This window comes from Stegostoma tigrinum, chromosome 14 (assembly GCF_030684315.1).
Source record: "Stegostoma tigrinum isolate sSteTig4 chromosome 14, sSteTig4.hap1, whole genome shotgun sequence".
Lineage (NCBI taxonomy): Eukaryota > Metazoa > Chordata > Chondrichthyes > Orectolobiformes > Stegostomatidae > Stegostoma > Stegostoma tigrinum.
Window position 1 is genome coordinate 75,637,070 of NC_081367.1, and position 19,819 is coordinate 75,656,888.

Here is a 19,819-nt window from a genome sequence, read left to right on the forward strand (position 1 = left end):
AGAGAGTGGAAGGTAGAATCGAGCTAACGCATTTGTGCAATACTGAAGCCTGCTGCACTGCTGGGGGCGCTGCCTTTTCCCTGCACACTATTTCTATCCAAAAAAAAATCCAATGCCCTCTTCATTGCTACAGTAGAGCCAGCCTCCACCACATTTCCTGGTAGTGCATTCCACAAGCTAAGTACTCGCTGTGTGGAGGGTTTTTTTCCCCTCATGTCACCCTTGCTTCATTTGCACATCACTTTAAATCTATGTCCCTCTTCTTTTTGAGATAATGGGAACTGCAGATGCTGGAGAATTCCAAGATAATAAAATGTGAGGCTGGATGAACACAGCAAGCCAAGCAGCTTGGCTTGCTGTGTTCATCCAGCCTCACATTTTATTATCCCTCTTCTTTTTGTTTCTTTTACAAACAGAAACAGCTTCTCCCTATCTACTCTATCCAGCCTGCTCATCATTTTGAAAACCTCAAAGGGTTCTTGTGCCACTGTGGTGGCTTCCCTACCTCTGGACTAGCAGACCTAGATTCAAGTCCCACCTGGTCTACATAGAAACATAAAAGACAGGAGCAGGAGTAGGCCATTCGACCCCTCAAGCCTGCACCGCCATTCATTGTGATCATAGCTAATCATCGAGTTCAATCCTGCCCTGTCTCCTATAATTATTGATCCTTTTAGCCACAATATTAGCTATAAGGCTTTAGAGTATATTTGGAGCTCAGGTTGTGGATGTTGTGGTTGGTTGGCTTGCCGAGCTGGTTCATTGTATTTGCGCAGATGTTTCATTATCCTGTTGGGTAACATCATCAGTGCAGCCTCCGATGAAGCGCCGTTGTGTTTTCCTGCCTGTTGTTTGAACTCTGGAGTCCGTTGAGCTGGATTATCTCACTTCTGGTTTGCCTTCGCAGTGGGATGTATATGAGGTCCAACTTGATGTGTTGAATCATGGCTTTCTTCGTGGAGTGCCAGGCTTCTAGGAATTCCCGTGTTTTCTTAGAATTCCCGGGAGATCCTTGAGGCCTGGTTCTCTACTAAGAAACCCAACACATAGAGGTCGGCCCCAAAAACACTCCATTGCAAATGAAAACCAGAAATGATGTAATCAAGCCCGACGAACACCAGAGTTTAAATAACTCTGAAGATATGTGGAGAGAAGACAGACTGGTCTTCACAAGCTTCAAAATCTCCCCTCCCCCTACCACATCCCAAAACCAGCCCAGCACGTCTCCGCCTCCCTAACCTGCCCTTCTATCTCTATGCTCCTCCCACCTCAAGCCCACCCCCATCTCCTACCTACTAACCTCATCCCGCCCCCTTGACCTGTCCGTCCTCCCCAGACTGACCTACCCCGTCCCCACCTACACTCACCTTTACTGGCTCCATCCCCGTCTCTTTGACCGGTCTATCTCCTGTCCACCTATCTTCTCCGCTATCCATCTTCTACCTGCCTCGTCCCCTCTCCCTATTTATTTCAGAGCCCCTTTCCCCTCCCCCATTTCTGAAGAAGGGACTAGGCCCGAAACGTCAGTTTTCCTGCTCCTCTGATGCTGCTTGGCCTGCTGTGTTCATCCAGCTCCACACCTTGTTATCTCTGACTCTCCTCATACATCAGTCATACAGCACGCAAACAGATTCTTCAGTCAAACTAATCCATGCCAAACATAATCACTGTGCCCATGGACTCCATTTATGTTTCTCATTGCCATGGAAAGACTGCCAACATCAATAAAGACCCCTCCCACTCTGGTAATGCTCTCTTCCATCAGGCAGAAGATATAGAAGCTTGAACACACACACCAACAGGTTCAGGAACAGCTTTCTGCCTGCTGTTATCAGACTGCTGAATGGACCTCTTTAACTTCATGTTAATCTTTAATGTTGATCTTGCTTTGCGCATCTCCTGTGCAGCCAGAATCTTGTGTACCTCAGTTTGTCCAAGCATCCTAAGATCAGTATGAGATAGCCTGCTGTGTTCATCCAGCTCTACACCTTGGTATCTATGATAAGTGAGTCCTGGTTTGCTATGATCTGCCTGTACTGCTCGCAAAACAAAGCTTTTCATTGTATCTAGGTGCATGTGATTACAATAAATCAAATCAAATCAAATCCCAAACTCAACTCATGCGACCAAACCTTTCCTATTCATGTACTTATCCAAATGTTTTTTAAACTTTGTAATTATACCTATATCCACCACTTCCTCGGGACGTTTATCCCACAAGCAAATCATCCTCTGTGTAAACATATGCCCCTCGTGTCTTTTTTAAATCTCTCTCTTCTCACCTTAAAATGTTTACCCTAGTCTTGAAATCTCCCATCCTTGGGAAAAGACAATGACCATTAACTCTTATCGATACCTCTCATTATTTTATAAACTTCTATTAGGTCATCTCTTAACCTCCTATGCTCCCAGCAAGTCTTTCCTTTTAACCCAACCTTCCATATCCAGCAATATCCTGTAAATTTCTTCTGAACTCTCTCCAGCTTAATAATATCCTTCTGATGACTAGGTGACCAGAACTGGATAAAGTGGTCCAACAGAAGCCTCACCAATGTCCTCAACATGACTTCCCAACTCCTACACTTAATAGTCTGAGCAATGAAGGCAAGCATGGCAAATGCCTTTTTAACCACCTCACCTATATATACTGCAAATTTCAAAGAATTATGTAACTGAACCTCTTGGTTCCCTCTGTTCTACAACACTACCCAAGGCCCTAGCACTAATTGTATAAGCCCTATCCTTGTTTATTGTACCAAAATGCACAACACCTCACATTTTCAGCCCATTGACCCATTTGATCAAGATGCCTCCATAATCTCAGAAAACCTTCTTCATTGTCTACTATGCCACCAATTTTGATGTTGTCTGCAAATTTACTAACCATGCCTTCTATAATCACATCCAAATCACTTAAACAAATAACAAACAGTAGAAGACCCACAACCAACACGTGTGGAACACTGACAGGCCTTCAGTCTTAAAAGCAACCCCCCACCACGACTTTCTGTATCCCGCTGTTAAGCTAATTATGTATCCAGTTGGCAAACTCTCCCTGAATCTCATGTGAACTAACTTTACTGAGTAGTCTACCATGCAAAATCTCATCTCATTTACTAAAATCTAAGCGAACAATGTCTTCTGCTCTGCCCTCATCAATCTTTTTAGTTTCTGTCTCGCGGAATGTCCATAAATCCCAGCTCGGTTTGGTACAAACCCTCAACAGCAAAATTTTGCTTCCTCTCATATGGAGACCAAAACTGCAGCTTTGTGTAATAGTGCCAAATCTGTGTAATAACTGAAGTGGGCACAGACTGATTGGAAAGTTTGGAAAACATTGAAAATCTGGACCAAATCTCCCCACAGCCTTCCTCTCCCCAACGGGGATAGTCAACGTCTTCATGTGGGTGCAATGCAGCAGAAAGATTCTATATCAATGCAGGTTGTTTGACTGGAATAAAGAGGTTGGGACGAGGGGCCAGGGGATGGAAGGAGCTGAGCTTTCTGCGTTTTCTCTCTGACCTGGAAAAGAGAGACGCTCCCTCTGCGCGCGCAGGGGATCCTGGGAAAGGCGAGCCCGCCCAGGGAGCGTCTCTCAACGGACCGCGAGCTCGGCAACTTCGGGGATCAGCGAGTGCGGGCCTTACCGAGCTAGGCCGCTGCACCGGGGTCGGCACTAGCCTTCAGGCCGCGGGAGCCCGGGGCCCGAGGCCCGAGGGGCAGGAGCCGGGAGTCCGAGGCCCGAGGGGCGGCCGCCATGAGTGTGAATGGCAGCAGGAAGCGGAGGAAGAGTTTAAATCCCTCCCGTTACTCCGGTAAGTGAAGGAGGGGGCGGTTAGAGTGAGTCACACAGAGATCGTCACCAGAACTATACCCCCCCCCCCCCCACACACCCGTGTGAATACCCCCCCCACACACACACCCGTGTGAATACCCCCCCCCCCCACACACACACCCGTGTGAATACCCCCCCCCACACACACACCCGTGTGAATACCCCCCCCCACACACACACCCGTGTGAATACCCCCCCCCACACACACACCCGTGTGAATACCCCCCCACACACACACACCCGTGTGAATACCCCCCCCCCACACACACACCCGTGTGAATACCCCCCCCCACACACACACCCGTGTGAATACCCCCCCCCACACACCCGTGTGAATACCCCCCCACACACACACACCCGTGTGAATACCCCCCCCACACACACACCCGTGTGAATACCCCCCCACACACACACACCCGTGTGAATACCCCCCCCCACACACACACACCCGTGTGAATACCCCCCCCCCACACACACACCCGTGTGAATACCCCCCCACACACACACACCCGTGTGAATACCCCCCCCCACACACACACCCGTGTGAATACCCCCCCACACACACACCCGTGTGAATACCCCCCCACACACACACACCCGTGTGAATACCCCCCCACACACACACACCCGTGTGAATACCCCCCCACACACACACACACCCGTGTGAATACCCCCCCCCACACACACACACCCGTGTGAATACCCCCCCACACACACACCCGTGTGAATACCCCCCCCCACACACACACACCCGTGTGAATACCCCCCCACACACACACACCCGTGTGAATACCCCCCCCCACACACACACACCCGTGTGAATACCCCCCCACACACACACACCCGTGTGAATACCCCCCCCCACACACACACCCGTGTGAATACCCCCCCACACACACACACCCGTGTGAATACCCCCCCACACACACACACCCGTGTGAATACCCCCCCACACACACACACCCGTGTGAATACCCCCCCCACACACACACACCCGTGTGAATACCCCCCCACACACACACACCCGTGTGAATACCCCCCCACACACACACACCCGTGTGAATACCCCCCCACACACACACACCCGTGTAAATACCCCCCCACACACACACACCCGTGTGAATACCCCCCCACACACACACCCGTGTGAATACCCCCCCCACACACACCCGTGTGAATACCCCCCCACACACACACCCGTGTGAATACCCCCCCACACACACCCGTGTGAATACCCCCCCACACACACACACCCGTGTGAATACCCCCCCACACACACACACCCGTGTGAATACCCCCCCACACACACACCCGTGTGAATACCCCCCCCCACACACACACACCCGTGTGAATACCCCCCCCCACACACACACACCCGTGTGAATACCCCCCCCCACACACACACACCCGTGTGAATACCCCCCCACACACACACACCCGTGTGAATACCCCCCCACACACACACACCCGTGTGAATACCCCCCCCACACACACCCGTGTAAATACACCCCCACACACCCGTGTAAATACCCCCCCACACACCCGTGTAAATACCCCCCCACACACACAAACCCGTGTAAATACCCCCCCACACACCCGTGTGAATACCCCCCCACACACACAAACCCGTGTAAATACCCCCCCACACACCCGTGTGAATACCCCCCCACACACACACCCGTGTGAATACCCCCCCCCACACACACCCGTGTAACTACCCCCCCCACACACCCGTGTAACTACCCCCCCCACACACCCGTGTAACTACCCCCCACACACCCGTGTAACTACCCCCCCCACACACCCCTGTAAATACCCCCCCCACACACCCGTGTAAATACCCCCCCCACACACCCGTGTAAATACCCCCCCACACACCCGTGTAAATACCCCCCCACACACCCGTGTAACCAGAACTATAAACCCCCACGCGCCCGTGTGCATACCCTCCCACACACCAGTGTAAATACTCCCCTACACGCCCGTGTAACCAGAACTATACCGCCCCGCGCGCCCGTGTGTGCCCCCCCGCTTGCTTGCCCCGATCTGTGTAAATACCCCCTCACAGACAGGCCCGTGTAAATGCCCCCCCCACATCCCCATGTAGATACCCCCCACCCTGCGTGAATAAATACCCCAGTCCTTGTAAATAAATACACGCCACCCCGCATGTATAGATAACCCCCACAACTGCGTGAATAACCCCCACGCTGCATAAATAAATAAACCCCACACAGCATGGATGTATAACCACCCCTCCAACACTGCGTGAATAACTAGAATACCATTAATAACCATAACATTGTGTATATAACTGGGTAGGAGGGTAACACAGGGACAAATAGCTTTAACATTTCCAATGTGGTAATTTATTGTGTTTTCAAGCTGATGAGTGAATTGATAGGTTCATGCGTGCTGTGGGTTGTTTTCGTTCATGCTTGGCACTTGTGTATCTTAAGAGCTTTCCCACTCTTAAAACTGTGTAATGGTGTTGTGAGAAAGGATATGGAATTGTAAAGTTCACATAAGATTCACAATTCACGTCAAGAGGAAAAAGGAGGCTTAAGTAAAGATGAGGCGTGAAGGCTCAGTTAGGGAGCTTGAGAGTTACAAATTAGCCAGGAGGGATCTAAAGAGAGAGCTAAGAAGAGCCAGGAGGGGACGTGAGAAGTCTTTGGCAGGTAGGATCAAGGAAAACCCTAAAGCTTTCTATAGGTATGTCAGGTATAAAAGAATCACTAGAGTAAGATTAGGGCCAGTCAAGGACAGTAGTGGGAAGTTGTGCATGGAGTCCGAAGAGTTAGGAGAGGCGCTAAATGAATATTTTTCGTCAGTATTCACCCAGGAAAAAGACAGTGTTGTTGAGGAGAGTAGTGAGATACAAGCTATTAGACTAGACAGGATTGAGGCTGATAATGAGCAATTCTGGAAGGTGTGAAAATAGATAAATCCCCTGGACTGTATGGGATTTATCCTAGGATTCTCTGAGAAGCTGTGGAGGAGATTGCAGATCCTTTGCCTTCGATCTTTATGTTGTCATTGTCTATAGGATTAGTGCCAGGAGACTGGAGGATAGCAAATGTTGTCCCCTTGTTCAAGAAGGGGAGTAGAGACAACCCCAGTAATTACAGACCAGTGAGCCTTACTTCGGTTGTGGGTAAAGTGTTGAAAAGGATTTAAAGAGATAGGATTTATAATCAGCTAGAAAGGAATAATTGATTAGGGATAGCCAACACGGTTTTGTGAAGGGTAGGTTGTGTCTCACAAACCTTATTGAGTTCTTTGAGAGGGTGACCAAGCAGGTGGATGAGGGTAAAGCGGTTGATGTGGCGTATATGGATTTCAGTAAAGCGTTTGATAAGGTTCCCTATGGTAGGCTATTGCAGAAAATACAGAGGCATGGGATTGAGGGCGATTTAGCGGTTTGGATCAGAAATTGGCTAGCTGTAAGAAGACAGAGGGTGGTGGTTGAATGGAAATGTTCATCCTGGAGTTCAGTTACTAGTGATGTACCGCAAGGATCTGTTTTTGGGGCCACTGCTGTTTGTCATTTTTATAAATGACCTGGATGAGGGCGTAGAAGGATGGGTTAGTAAATTTGCGGTGGAGTTGTGGATAGTGCGGAAGGATGTTGCAGTTTTCAGAGGGACATAGATAAGCTGCAGAGATGGGCTGAAAGGTGGCAAATGGATTTTAATGCGGAAAAGTGTGAGGTGATTCACTTTGGAAAGAGTAACAGGAATACAGAGTACTGGGCTAATGGTAAGATTCTTGGTAGTGTGAATGAGCAGAGAGATCTCTGTGTCCATGTGCATAGATCCCTGAAAGTTGCCTCCCAGGTTGACAGGGTTGTTAAGAAGGCATATGGTGTGTTAGGTTTTATTGGTGGAGGGATTGAGTTTTGGACCCACGAGGTCATGTTGCAACCGTACAAAGCCCTGGTGCAGCCGCACTTGGAGCATTGCGAACAGTTCTGGTTGCTGCATTATAGGAAGGATGTGGAAGCATTGGAAAGCGTACAGAGGAGATTTACCAGGATGTTGCCTGGTCTGGAGGGATGGTCTTATGAGGAAAGGCTGAGGGACTTGAGGCTGTTTTCGTTGGAAAGAAGAAGTTTAAGAGGTGACTTAATAGGGACATACAAGATGATCAGAGGATTAGACAGGGTGGACAATGAGAGCCTTTTTCCTCAGATGGTGATGGCTAGCACGAGGGGACATAGCTTTAAATTGAGGGGTGATAGATATAGGACAGATGTCAGAGGTAGGTTTTTTACTCGGAGAGTCATAAGGGCATGGAATGCCCTGCCTGCAACAGTAGTGGACTCGCCAACTTTAAGGGCATTTAAATGGTCATTGGACAAACATATGGATGATAATGGAATAGTGTAGGTTAGAGGGGTTTCAGATTGGTTTCACAGGTCGGCGCCACATCGAGGGCCAAAAGGCCTGTACTGCGTTGTACTGTTCTATGTTCTAGTTCTGTGGAGTGGCTGAACAGGTGCCATGTTTAGCCTTGTTTGAAATTTGGATGTCAGATAGTCTGTTACTAAAATACTTGAGAGAACATTGAAAAGTTGAATGGTGGTGGATATTCACAGGTAAGAGGACAGCTGGAAAATGGGAAGCCTTTGAAAAGGAGATAATGAGGGTGTAGAGACAGTTGTTCCTTTAGGGTGAAGTGTAAGGCTAGTAGGTATAGGGAATGCTGGATGACTGGAGAAATCAAGGTTTTGGTCAAGAAAAAGAAGGAAGCAGCTGTCAGAAATAGACAGCAGGGATTGAGTGAATCCTTGGAAGGGTATAAAGGCAGTAGAGGAGAGAAATCAGGAGGGCAAAAAGGGGATGTCAGATAGCTATGGCCAGTAGAGTTAAGGAGAATCCAAAGGGATTTTATAAATATATTGAGGACATAAGAGTAACAAGGGAGAGAACAGGGCGCATAAAGATTAGCAAGGCAGCTTTTGTGTGCAACAGTAGGAGGTGAGGAAGATACTAAACAAGAAATGAAGAAGGGTCCCGACCAGAAATGCCAACTTTTCTGCTCCTCTGATGCTGTCTGGCCTGCTGTGTTCCTCCAGTGCCACACTATTGAAGGTAGAGACTGTGTGAAAATAAATAGCAACATCTTGAAACGTGTCAATTTACAGAGGAGGTGGTGCTAAATGCCTTAAAATGCGTAAAGTTGGATAAATCCCCTGTACCTGATCAGGTGTACCCTCGACCTCTGTGGAAAGCTAGGGAAATGATTACTGTTTTCCTCGCTGAGATATTTGTATCATCGATAGCCACAGGTGAGATGCTGGAAGGCTGGAGGTTGGCTAATGTGGTACCACTGTTTAAGAAAGGTAGTAAGGAAAAGTCAGGGAACTATAGGCTGGTGACCCTGACGTCAGTGGTGGGCAAGTTGTTGGAAGGGATCTTGTGGGACAGGATTGCCATGTATTTGGAAAGGCAAGGACTGATTAGGGATAGTCAACATGGCTTTGTCTGTGGGAAATCGTGTCTCACTAACTTGATTGAGTTTTTTGAAGAAGTAGTAAAGAGGCTTGATGAAGGCAGGCCAGTAGACATGATCTATAAGAACATCAGTAAGGCGTCCAAGAAGGTTCCACATGGTGGACTGGTTAGCATGGTTAGATCACACAGAATACAGGGAGAACTAGCCATCTGGATAGAAGACAGAGGCTGGTGGCCTGTGACCAGCTGTGTGTCACAAGGATCAGTGCTGGGTCCACTGCTTTTCACCATTTAGAATTTGGATGTGAACATAGGAGGTATGGTTATTAACTTTACAGATGATCCCAAAATTGGAGGTGTAGTGGACAGTGAAGAATGTTACCTCAGAGTACAACAGGACCTTGATCAGATGGGCCAATGGGCTGAAGATTGGCAGATGGAGTTGAATTTAGATAAATGTGAAGTGTTGCATTTTGGAAAGGCAAATCATGACAGGACTTATACACTTAATGGTAAGGTCCTCGGGAGTGTTGCTGAGCAAAGAGACCTTCGAGTGCAGGTTCATTGTTCCTTCAAAGAGTTGCAGGTAGATGAGAAAGTGAAGAAGGCATTCGGTATGCTTGCCTTTGTTGGTGAGTGCATTGAGCACAGGAGTTGGGAAGTTATCTTGCAGCTGTACAGGACATTGGTTAGGCCACTTTTGGAATACTGTATTCAATTCTGGTCTCCCTGCTATAGGAAGGATGCTGTGAAACTTTGAAAGGTTTCAGAAAAGATTTACAAGGATGTTGGATAATAAAGTGTGAAGCTGGATGAACACAGCAGGCCAAGCAGCATCTCAGGAGCACAAAAGCTGACATTTCGGGCCTAGACTCTTCATTAGAGAGGGGGATGGGGTGAGGGTTCTGGAATAAATAGGGAGAGAGGGGGAGGCGGACCGAAGATGGAGAGAAAAGAAGATAGGTGGAGAGGAGAGTATAGGTAGGGAGGGGATAGGTCAGTCCAGGGAAGACGGACAGATCAAGGAGGTGGGATGAGGTTAGCAGGTAGGAAATGGAGCTGCGGCTTGAGGTGGGAGGAAGGGATGGGTGAGAGGAAGAACAGGTTAGGGAGGCAGAGACAGGCTGGGCTGGTTTTGGGATGCATTGGGGGCAGGGGACAAACTGGGCTGGTTTTGGGATGCGATGGAGGAAGGGTAGACTTTGAAGCTGGTGACGTCCACGTTGATACCATTGGGCCGCAGGGTTCCCAAGCGGAATATGAGTTGCTGTTCCTGCAACCTTCGGGTAGCATCATTGTGGCACTGCAGGAGGCCCATGATGGACATGTCATCTAAAGAATGGGAGGGGGAGTTGAAATGGTTCGCGACTGGGAGGTGCAGTTGTTTATTGCGAACCGAGCGGAGGTGTTCTGCAAGGCGGTCCCCAAGCCTCCGTTTGGTTTCCCCAATGTAGAGGAAGCCACACCGGGTACAATGGATGCAGTATACCACATTGGCAGATGTGCAGGTGAACCTCTGCTTAATGTGGAAAGTCATCTTGGGGCCTGAGATGGGGGTGAGGGAGGAGGTGTGGGGGCAAGTGTAGCACTTCCTGCGGTTGCAGGGGAAGGTGCCGGGTGTGGTGGGGTTGGAGGGGATTGCGGAGTGAACAAGGGAGTCACGGAGAGAGTGGTCTCTCTGGAAGGCAGACAAGGGTGGGGATGGAAAAATGTCTTGGGTGGTGGGGTCGGATTGTAGATGGCAGAAGTGTCGGAGGATGATGCGTTGTATCCGGAGGTTGGTCGGGTGGTGTGTGAGAACGAGGGGGATCCTCTTAGGGCGGTTGTGGCGGGGGCGGGGTGTGAGGGATGTGTTGCGGGAAATACGGGAGACGCGGTCAAGGGCGTTCTCGACTACTGTGGGGGGGAAGTTGCGGTACTTGAAGAACTTGGACATCTGGGATGTGCGGGAGTGGAATGTCTTATCGTGGGAGCAGATGCGGCGGAGGCGGAGGAATTGGGAATAGGGGATGGAATTTTTGCAGGAGGGTGGGTGGGAGGAGGTGTATTCTAGTTAGCTGTGGGAGTTGGTGGGCTTGAAATGGACATCAGTTACAAGCTGGTTGCCTAAGATGGAGACTGAGAGGTCCAGGAAGGTGAGGGATGTGTTGGAGATGGCCCAGGTGAACTTGAGGTTGGGTGGAAGGTGTTGGTGAAGTGGATGAACTGTTCGAGCTCCTCTGGGGAGCAAGAGGCGGAGCTGATACAGTCATCAATGTAACGGAGATAGAGGTGGGGTTTGGGGCCTGTGTAGGTGCGGAAGAGGGACTATTCCACGTAACCTACAAAGAGGCAGGCATACCTGGGACCCATGTGAGTGCCCGTGGCCACCCCGTTTATCTGTAGGAAGTGGGAGGAATCAAAAGAGAAGTTGTTGAGGGTGAGGACGAGTTCGGCTCAACAACTTCTCTTTTGATTCCTCCCACTTCCTACAGACAAAGGGGGTGGCCATGGGCTCCCGCATGGGCCCCAGCTACGCCTGCCTCTTTGTAGGTTACGTGGAATAGTCCCTCTTCCGCACCTACACAGGCCCCAAACCCCATCTCTATCTCCGTTACATTGATGACTGTATCAGCTCCGCCTCTTGCTCCCCAGAGGAGCTCGAACAGTTCATCCACTTCACCAACACCTTCCACCCCAACCTCAAGTTCACCTGGGCCATCTCCAACACATCCCTCACCTTCCTGGACCCCTCAGTCTCCATCTCAGGCAACCAGCTTGTAACTGATGTCCATTTCAAGCCCACTGACTCCCACAGCTACCTAGAATACACCTCCTCCTACCCACCCTCCTGCAACTTGAAACTTTACAAGGATGTTGGCAGGGTTGGAGGGTTTGATCTACAGGGAGAGGCTAAATAGGCTGGGGCTATTTTCCCTGGAACGTTGGAGGCTGAGGAGTAATCTGAGAGATGTGTCAAATCATGAGGGGCTTGGATAAGGTGAATAGCAAAGGTTTTTTTGCCCGGGTGCGGGAGTCCAAAAGTAGAGGGCATAGATTTAGGGTGAGAGAGGAAAGATTTAAAAGAGACTTAAGGGCAACTTTTTCATACAGAGGGTGATGCGTGTATGGAATGAGCTGCCAGAGGAAGTGGTGGAGGCTGGTACACTAACAGCATTTAAAAGGGAATCTGGATGGGTATATGATACGGATGGGTTTAGTGAGATATGAGCCAAATGTTGGCAAAGGGGACTGGATTAATTTAGGATATCTAGTCGATACGGCCGAGTCGGACCGAAGGGTGAATTTTCATGCTCTACAATTATGACTCTGTAACTGCTGGGAGGGAGAACTGGGCATCGCAGGCACATTTGTTAAGCTGGACCCCAAGACGTGATATGTTGTCATATGTGAAATATAACAATAAGATCTACAGAGAGTGAGCAGCACGGATAAGGATGGGGTCCAAAATGAATTCTCTGACCCTCAGGTTATTATACAGGTATGTGAGGTAGTTTTCATGAATGAAATTAGATTGAAAAAGACAGAAAGAAGGAAGTAACCTGCACTACACAGTACCTTTCGTGACTCCCTGATGTTCCAAAGCACTTTGCAATGTAGTCTAATCACTTGTAGTGTAGGAAGGTAAATGTAACAGCCAATTTCTCACAAGTTATCATCACTAGCACAGTAAAATGCCCTCATGCTTTGTCAGAATGGTTTCAAATAACTTTAAACTGAGATACAGGAGGACAGATGACCAAAACCCTTGACCCAAATGATATTTTCCCTCCTGTTCAAAATAATGCCTATCCTTGCGGGAGGGTCAGATAGGGTCACTTTGTTGTTTCAGCGGGTGACTTTGAGATTGCGGAGTGAAAGTAGTGCTAAGAGCACAAACCAATCAGCTATGAGCCTGTTTAAGAGGTGATACAAGTTGTTTGGCCTACTCCAAGTTCTTCTCATCATTGTTATAAATTGTCATTATTGGTCTGTTTTCCTACTGCTTTCAAATTTACCTGAATCTGCCCAGTCCTGAACCTGCATTCCTCTATTGTTTCTCTTGCATCACCGGTGTGCTTTCTCAATTGGTAGCAAGGGATTGAGGTGTTTAGGTCTGTACTGTGGAGTTTGGGAGAATAAGAAAAGATCTAATTGTGGTACATATGATACTAAAAGGGATTGACAAAGTCGACTTGGAGACCATTATCACTCGAGTGAGAGGTCATGTTTTTAGTGTAAGGGTGGCAGATTTCAAACAAAGGTGGGGAATTACTGCTGTAAAGGTCGTGAATCTGTGAAATTCACTCCCCCAGATGTAGTGGATGCTAGGACACTGCAAGTTTAAGGAGGTGATAGAGAGGTGTTTAATTAGTAATGGGTTGAAGGGTTACAGAGAGCGTTCAGGAAAATGAAGGTGAGGTCAACTGGTACAATGACAACGTTAAAAATTCATCCAGATGAGTATATGATTAGGAAAGGTTTAGTGGGGTATGAGCCAAACGCTGGCAAATTGAACTAGATTTATTTAGGATATCTGGTCGGCATGGACGAGTTGGACTGAAGGATCTGTTTCCATGCTGTACAGTTCTATGACTTTAAGATCAGTCACGGTCATATTAAATGGTGGAGCAGGCTCAAGGGGCTCGATTGCTTCCTCCTGCTGCTCATTCTCATGTTATGTTGCTTTTTATAGGGTTTGATTCCACAGTTGAAGACGCAGAAGAAAAAAGTCCTGAAGACTATAACAATTCAAGTGATTCACAAGGTAGTTTTTTTTTGTTTGTAAGGAATTCTTGTTTCTGTAAATACTACCTTACAATATCTGTTTACTGATGAGGAAATAATGTACTGACTCACTAAATGCAGGATTTGTTCCTTGAAGGTTTCTTGCCTGAATGTGATTTCCTTTATTTGTGACAAAATCAAAACTGTCTTAATTGCAACATCTTTGATAAGGTTAGTTGATTGTAATACTGATGGGAGTGTCTTACAGACTAGAAGAAACCAAAGTCCACTCCCGTTTATTTACTCTTATTTTGCTTTACTTGCTCCCCTTCTGTCTTTTTCCCAACAACTTTCTCACTGTACCCTCTCCTTTAAAGCAGCAAATTGTGCTTGAGTATAGGTTCATGGTGGTGGCCCTCTGGATCCTTAACCAAGTGACGATTCTTGTGTCTAAACAGTGAGGGCTAGATTTTCATCTTGCTGCCCACGTACAAAACTATTTGTCTATATTGACAACCTATTATAAAAACAGTACAATTTTATTTTCATGTTTTCTAATCTTTGACCCATTCTCTCATGACTAGGCATTGACATTTGCCAAGAGGAAATGCTAGAAATTTGTGTTTTTAAACACTTGGAGAAATGGTGGTTTTTCAAGAAGGTCTTTAATGCATCAGTGCACTTTTTAAATCTGCTTTCTCTTTTCAGACATTTGCATGGCCCTGAGACCAATAAACTCTGTTTTGAAAGGAGCTAACAAGAGGCGAAGTAGATTTGATAACTGGAGCCCTTTTAATGACCAAGAGAACAGATTTAACACACATCATCCTGAACATGGAGTTTCAATGAACAATAAACACCAAGACAATGCAAACGAAAGTTCAGTTGGTGATAGTTTGGAAAGACAGGCCAAGTCCCCTTGCTCAACAGTTCTTTATCAACATAAGTGGCCTCTTCGAAAACCGTCTTGTGATGGGCTGTACAGCTGTGAGCATTGTAACTTCAACAGCAAGTACCCATCAGAGCTGAAGCAGCATGTTATTCTCAGGCACACAGACACTCTGCCGAACATCTGTCCAGCTTGTAAACGCGAGTTTCTAACGTACAACCTACTCCATAAGCACATGCAGGTCCATGAAACAGAAGAGCCAAACGCTTGCCAGTTGTGTAGCTACAGTGCAGAAAACCCGAAGGAGCTGGAGTTACATGTGGCAGATGTCCACAGCACTGAGTATCTGTACTGGTGTGAACAGTGCAACATCCACTTCTGCAGTACTAGTGAGCTGCATCTTCACTTACAGCAGCATGATGGTGATGAGCAGTACCTCTGTCAGTTCTGTGAGTATGGCACAGATGATGCTGCTGACCTACATAGCCATGTCCTTGCTGAACATGCATACAGCCTCATGGAGATGAATGACAGCTCCGAAGATGGTCTTCAGGGACCTGCAGGCTTCTTAAGTAAAGTGAGCTTCGACCGGGAGAGAAATTTCTTTATCTGTCAATCCTGTGGTTACAGGAGCCGGTTGTACGGCAATGTAAACCGGCATGTAGCAATTGAACATGCCCGTTTCTTTCCATACGTGTGTGACGATTGCGGGAAGGGATTTTGCAACACAGCCGAATATAACAAACATTTGAACTTGCATTCTTCTCAGGAGATCTACCTGTGTCAGTACTGTGATTATTCGACTGAGCAAATTGCAAACCTCCTATCCCACATTGATATAAGCCACGCTGCAGCGCTTCCATACAAATGTGAGATGTGTGTGTTGAGGTTTGCAAATGATGGTGAGCTCATGTGGCATCTTGCTAAACACAAACAGAACAATGAGTTGCTGTGGTATCAGGGATATGATTATTAAACATCATTTTAACTGTGTTACTGTGGCTGTGTCTTGTAGAATTTCAAGAGTGCAAAACTGCGATTTGTTTTGATTATTTCGAAGATGTTCCTGTGGAAGAGTGCCATGTAAATCCTCACAAGCCTATCTGACTGTAGAGAATCCAAAGTGGCTTAATTTGAGTGTGTGGAGCATTTTTTTGTTGCTGTTCTAATTTCACTGATTGTAGCAGTGCGTATGATGGCTGAGAACAAAGCAAGAAAGCATTCCAAATTCCAACCTGTCACAAACATAAATATTTTAAAGTGGAATGTGAACCATGACTATAAATGGGGAACTGTAAAAGCACAGTCTGTACTTGAAAAGTTAAAACAGCAAAAGTTGGAGCTTCCCGTTTGGGTGTGATCTCAGATTTGTGCGCACATTTTGTCTGGAATTGTTTGGGCAATGTCTTAGAAATTTTTTAAAATTGAATTTTACTTTAGAAAAGGTCCCTCATTTATGAATAATAACCTTGTGTGATGTGATCAATACAGCCGAACTTGGGTATGTCACAGACGGTCAGAAAGTGAATTAATGTCTAGTTCACCGCCTGTGAGCAGTCAGCTTTGCAAATAACTGCAACTACCTTTAAAAACAAAATTGCATTTTCTAGTTGTACTGGTTGGCTGAAATCAGTTTTGGTGAGTTTAAAATTTTACACTCAAACCCTCTGAAACATGCTTGTTAGCTACTTGCGTTCAAAGAGCCGTCTTGAATTTAAAAGTCTCCATGAATTTTGCAAATTAATGGAAGCTTGTAACAGTTCATTCAGTCTGTAGACGTATCCGATTTGTGACAGAGTCAGCTTTCACCACAATGTTGTTTAAACTAGCACGGAAGATAACAGAAATTTAATTTGGGTTTAAATTTTTGAATATTATAACTGATTTCCAGTGAATTGCAGTGAAAGGCCATTTGGTTGAACGGTGCCGGAAATTCCAGACTCTTTGGCAATTTTTTTTCTTGAAGATTATTTTATAATTTTAATTTTTACAATGGCAAGCCAGGATTTTAGAAGTCATAGTTGTTTTGAGAGAACCCAAGATAACAGGAGAGAGAGAATCTTCTGCATTTCGAAACAGATCATTGGGGTAATATTTAGCTGTATTTGTTGTTCATAAACTAGGCTATCCCAAACAAAACTGGGTATTGGGAGAAGAATTAAATTTTAGGCAGAATTATAGAACAGAATTAAATTTGAATGGATCTCAACAAAAGATAAATATCCCAAGGCGCCGAAGCAAAGATATCCAAGAAAACCTTACTGTGGAAAACAATCCTACAATGAACATAGAACATAGAACAGTACAGCACAGAACAGGCCCTTCAGCCCACAATGTTGTGCCGACCATTGATCCTCATGGATGCACCCTCAAATTTCTGTGACCATATGCATGTCCAGCAGTCTCTTAAATGACCCCAATGACCTTGCTTCCACAACTGCTGCTGGCAACGCATTCCATGCTCTCACAACTCTCTGCGTAAAGAACCTGCCTCTGACATCCCCTCTATACTTTCCACCAACCAGCTTAAAACTATGACCCCTCGTGCTAGCCATTTCTGCCCTGGGAAATAGTCTCTGGCTATCGACTCTATCTATGCCTCTCATTATCTTGTATACCTCAATTAGGTCCCCTCTCCTCCTCCTTTTCTCCAATGAAAAGAGACCGAGCTCAGTCAACCTCTCTTCATAAGATAAGCCCTCCAGTCCAGGCAGCATCCTGGTAAACCTCCTCTGAACCCTCTCCAAAGCATCCACATCTTTCCTATAATAGGGCGCCCAGCACTGGACGCAGTATTCCAAGTGCGGTCTAACCAAAGTTTTATAGAGCTGCAACAAGATCTCACGACTCTTAAACTCAATCCCCCTGTTAATGAAAGCCAAAACACCATATGCTTTCTTAACAACCCTGTCCACTTGGGTGGCCATTTTAAGGGATCTATGTATCTGCACACCAAGATCCCTCTGTTCCTCCACGCTGCCAAGAATCCTATCCTTAATCCTGTACTCCGCTTTCAAATTCGACCTTCCAAAATGCATCACCTTGCATTTATCCAGGTTGAACTCCATCAGCTACCTAGTCTTTTTTCAGACTTTCTTACATTAAAGTTGATTTAGTAATGGACCAATGGCTTGCAATGTTTCTCCTTGTCAGTGTACAAAGGGATGCACTTGTATCTTTACAAGAATACATTATATAAATGTAAAATGATGCTCTCTTAACACAATTCCGCCATCTCAGAGTGCCCCTTAGGGTTGGTTGGATGGATGTGATAGTAATGTATGTACACAGAAGGATCTTCATGTACTCAGAGCATCTGTAGTGATTTTGTGGGTATCACCTGAGCACTGAGATTGATTTACTGACATTTTATAATTCACTGACTGTTATTTAGTATTTATTTTGAATGCATCTCATTTATGGGTATAGTGCAGTGTGATGGATCCCATACCAGCTTTCTTGCAAGTGTTTTGGGCAAAGTATCACTCCCTTCTTTATAATGTATATCTATATGATTAAGTAGGCTATGTAGAGCTGATTGTGCTGAAGATCGTGTCATGTGATGGAATAAGTGGCATCAATTTTGAAAATTAAAATAAACTTTGCCAGCCGGTTGGAAATTATGGTTATCTTGTTTCATTATATTCAGTGTGATTGTATTCTTAAATATGCAAAAATCTATCTTTGGATTCTCTTTAGGTCTCTGGAAAAGTGTCTTAACAAATTGCCTTGAGCATTAAAAACTGTTTAATATACACAACTATACATTTGAACTGAATAGAATGATACATAGTTACAAGTCATACTTGCTAAGTTGCAATATTACAGTTCCATGGCTTTTTTCCTATATCCAGAAGTGCTCTTAAACACAGCTGAACATTCTTTTTCACCCCCAAACCTTTTTGAAAATGCAGAAGTGCGTTTACACACAACTGAAGAAGGGCTTTTTCCACCATCACATCGCAGGGACCTTTTGTGTTTTTAGCTGTTGACTGCCACATTAAATCACCTGTTTGGCTCGTTGAACCTGACATGCCTTTTTAGAATATTGTTTTCAATGGGAAAACCTGGGATTAAGCCTGAGGCACTTGGCTTTCTACAAGCTACAGGTCATTTTGGAACAGTCGTATCCAGGTCTTTATAGGCATCTGCTCATTGCACAAAGAAAATCAGCATCTAAATGGAATTTTGTCAAAGAGGCTATAAGTGTGGCTGGAATAGAATAGAACATGGAAATGTGCTGCAGGTCCTGGAAAAGCTGCCCAATGAGTTTGAAAATAGGCTTGAGGCTATCACTGGGTACAACCAAGAGAAATCAATTGTTTCTATAACTGACATCACTTAACTTGACAAGCACATAGTTCACCAAAGCAAATATTCAATCCATGCATTTTAAATTTCTAAATAACATTTTGCAGAATATCAATTGGAGCCACATTTAGAAATTTCAAACATATCATAGATTTCACAGTTTAAACTTAGTTTTGATTGGACTTTCAGCGTGTTTTGTCTGAATAGGATTAAACTAAATTCATGAAAGTGTCTTTTTGCAAATTATAAACATACTTAAAGGGGAGTAAAACATTCAAAGCTGATATTCAATTGTTAATAAGAGCCATGAAGTGCAAAATATTGTTTTATAGTACATTAATATATATTGGTTGGGGTAAAAAGATACAGTGGATTCTATGCTGGCAAGAAGTCTGTGCACCTTGCCGCAGCCCTGAATTTCAGAAGATTTTAAAGTGCGCATGTTACAAGTGTAATTTTATATTGTCATATATAATTGTTTGGAAAATATGTCCATGTGTACCATAAAGAAATTATGTAAAATTCCACACGATACAGATTGAGTGAAACCCTCACACAAGTTCCTGTAGAATCCCATTTATCTTGGTGGGGGTCAAAAGTAGTGTTTAAAGTTATTTT

General features: G+C 45.7%; 1 protein-coding gene across 1 annotated transcript; it reads left to right on the forward strand.

The window, feature by feature from the left end:
- Positions 1–3,598: 3,598 nt before the first annotated feature.
- LOC125457460 (zinc finger protein 639-like) lies at positions 3,599–17,352 on the forward strand. The gene is made up of 3 exons (XM_048541655.2): positions 3,599–3,815; positions 13,970–14,041; positions 14,710–17,352. Exons 1-3 carry the CDS (start codon positions 3,758–3,760, stop codon positions 15,864–15,866), a joined length of 1,287 nt encoding a protein of 428 aa, XP_048397612.2. The 5' UTR covers positions 3,599–3,757; the 3' UTR covers positions 15,867–17,352.
- The last annotated feature ends 2,467 nt before the right edge of the window (positions 17,353–19,819 follow it).

Bases quoted from the DNA above. Each gene is read 5' to 3' on its own strand.
- LOC125457460 (XM_048541655.2), top strand. From the start codon at position 3,758: ATGAGTGTGAATGGCAGCAGGAAGCGGAGGAAGAGTTTAAATCCCTCC. The intron at 3,816-13,969 runs GTAAGTGAAGGA...TGCTTTTTATAG, and splicing joins AAATCCCTCCCGTTACTCCG to GGTTTGATTCCACAGTTGAA. The intron at 14,042-14,709 runs GTAGTTTTTTTT...TTCTCTTTTCAG, and splicing joins CAATTCAAGTGATTCACAAG to ACATTTGCATGGCCCTGAGA.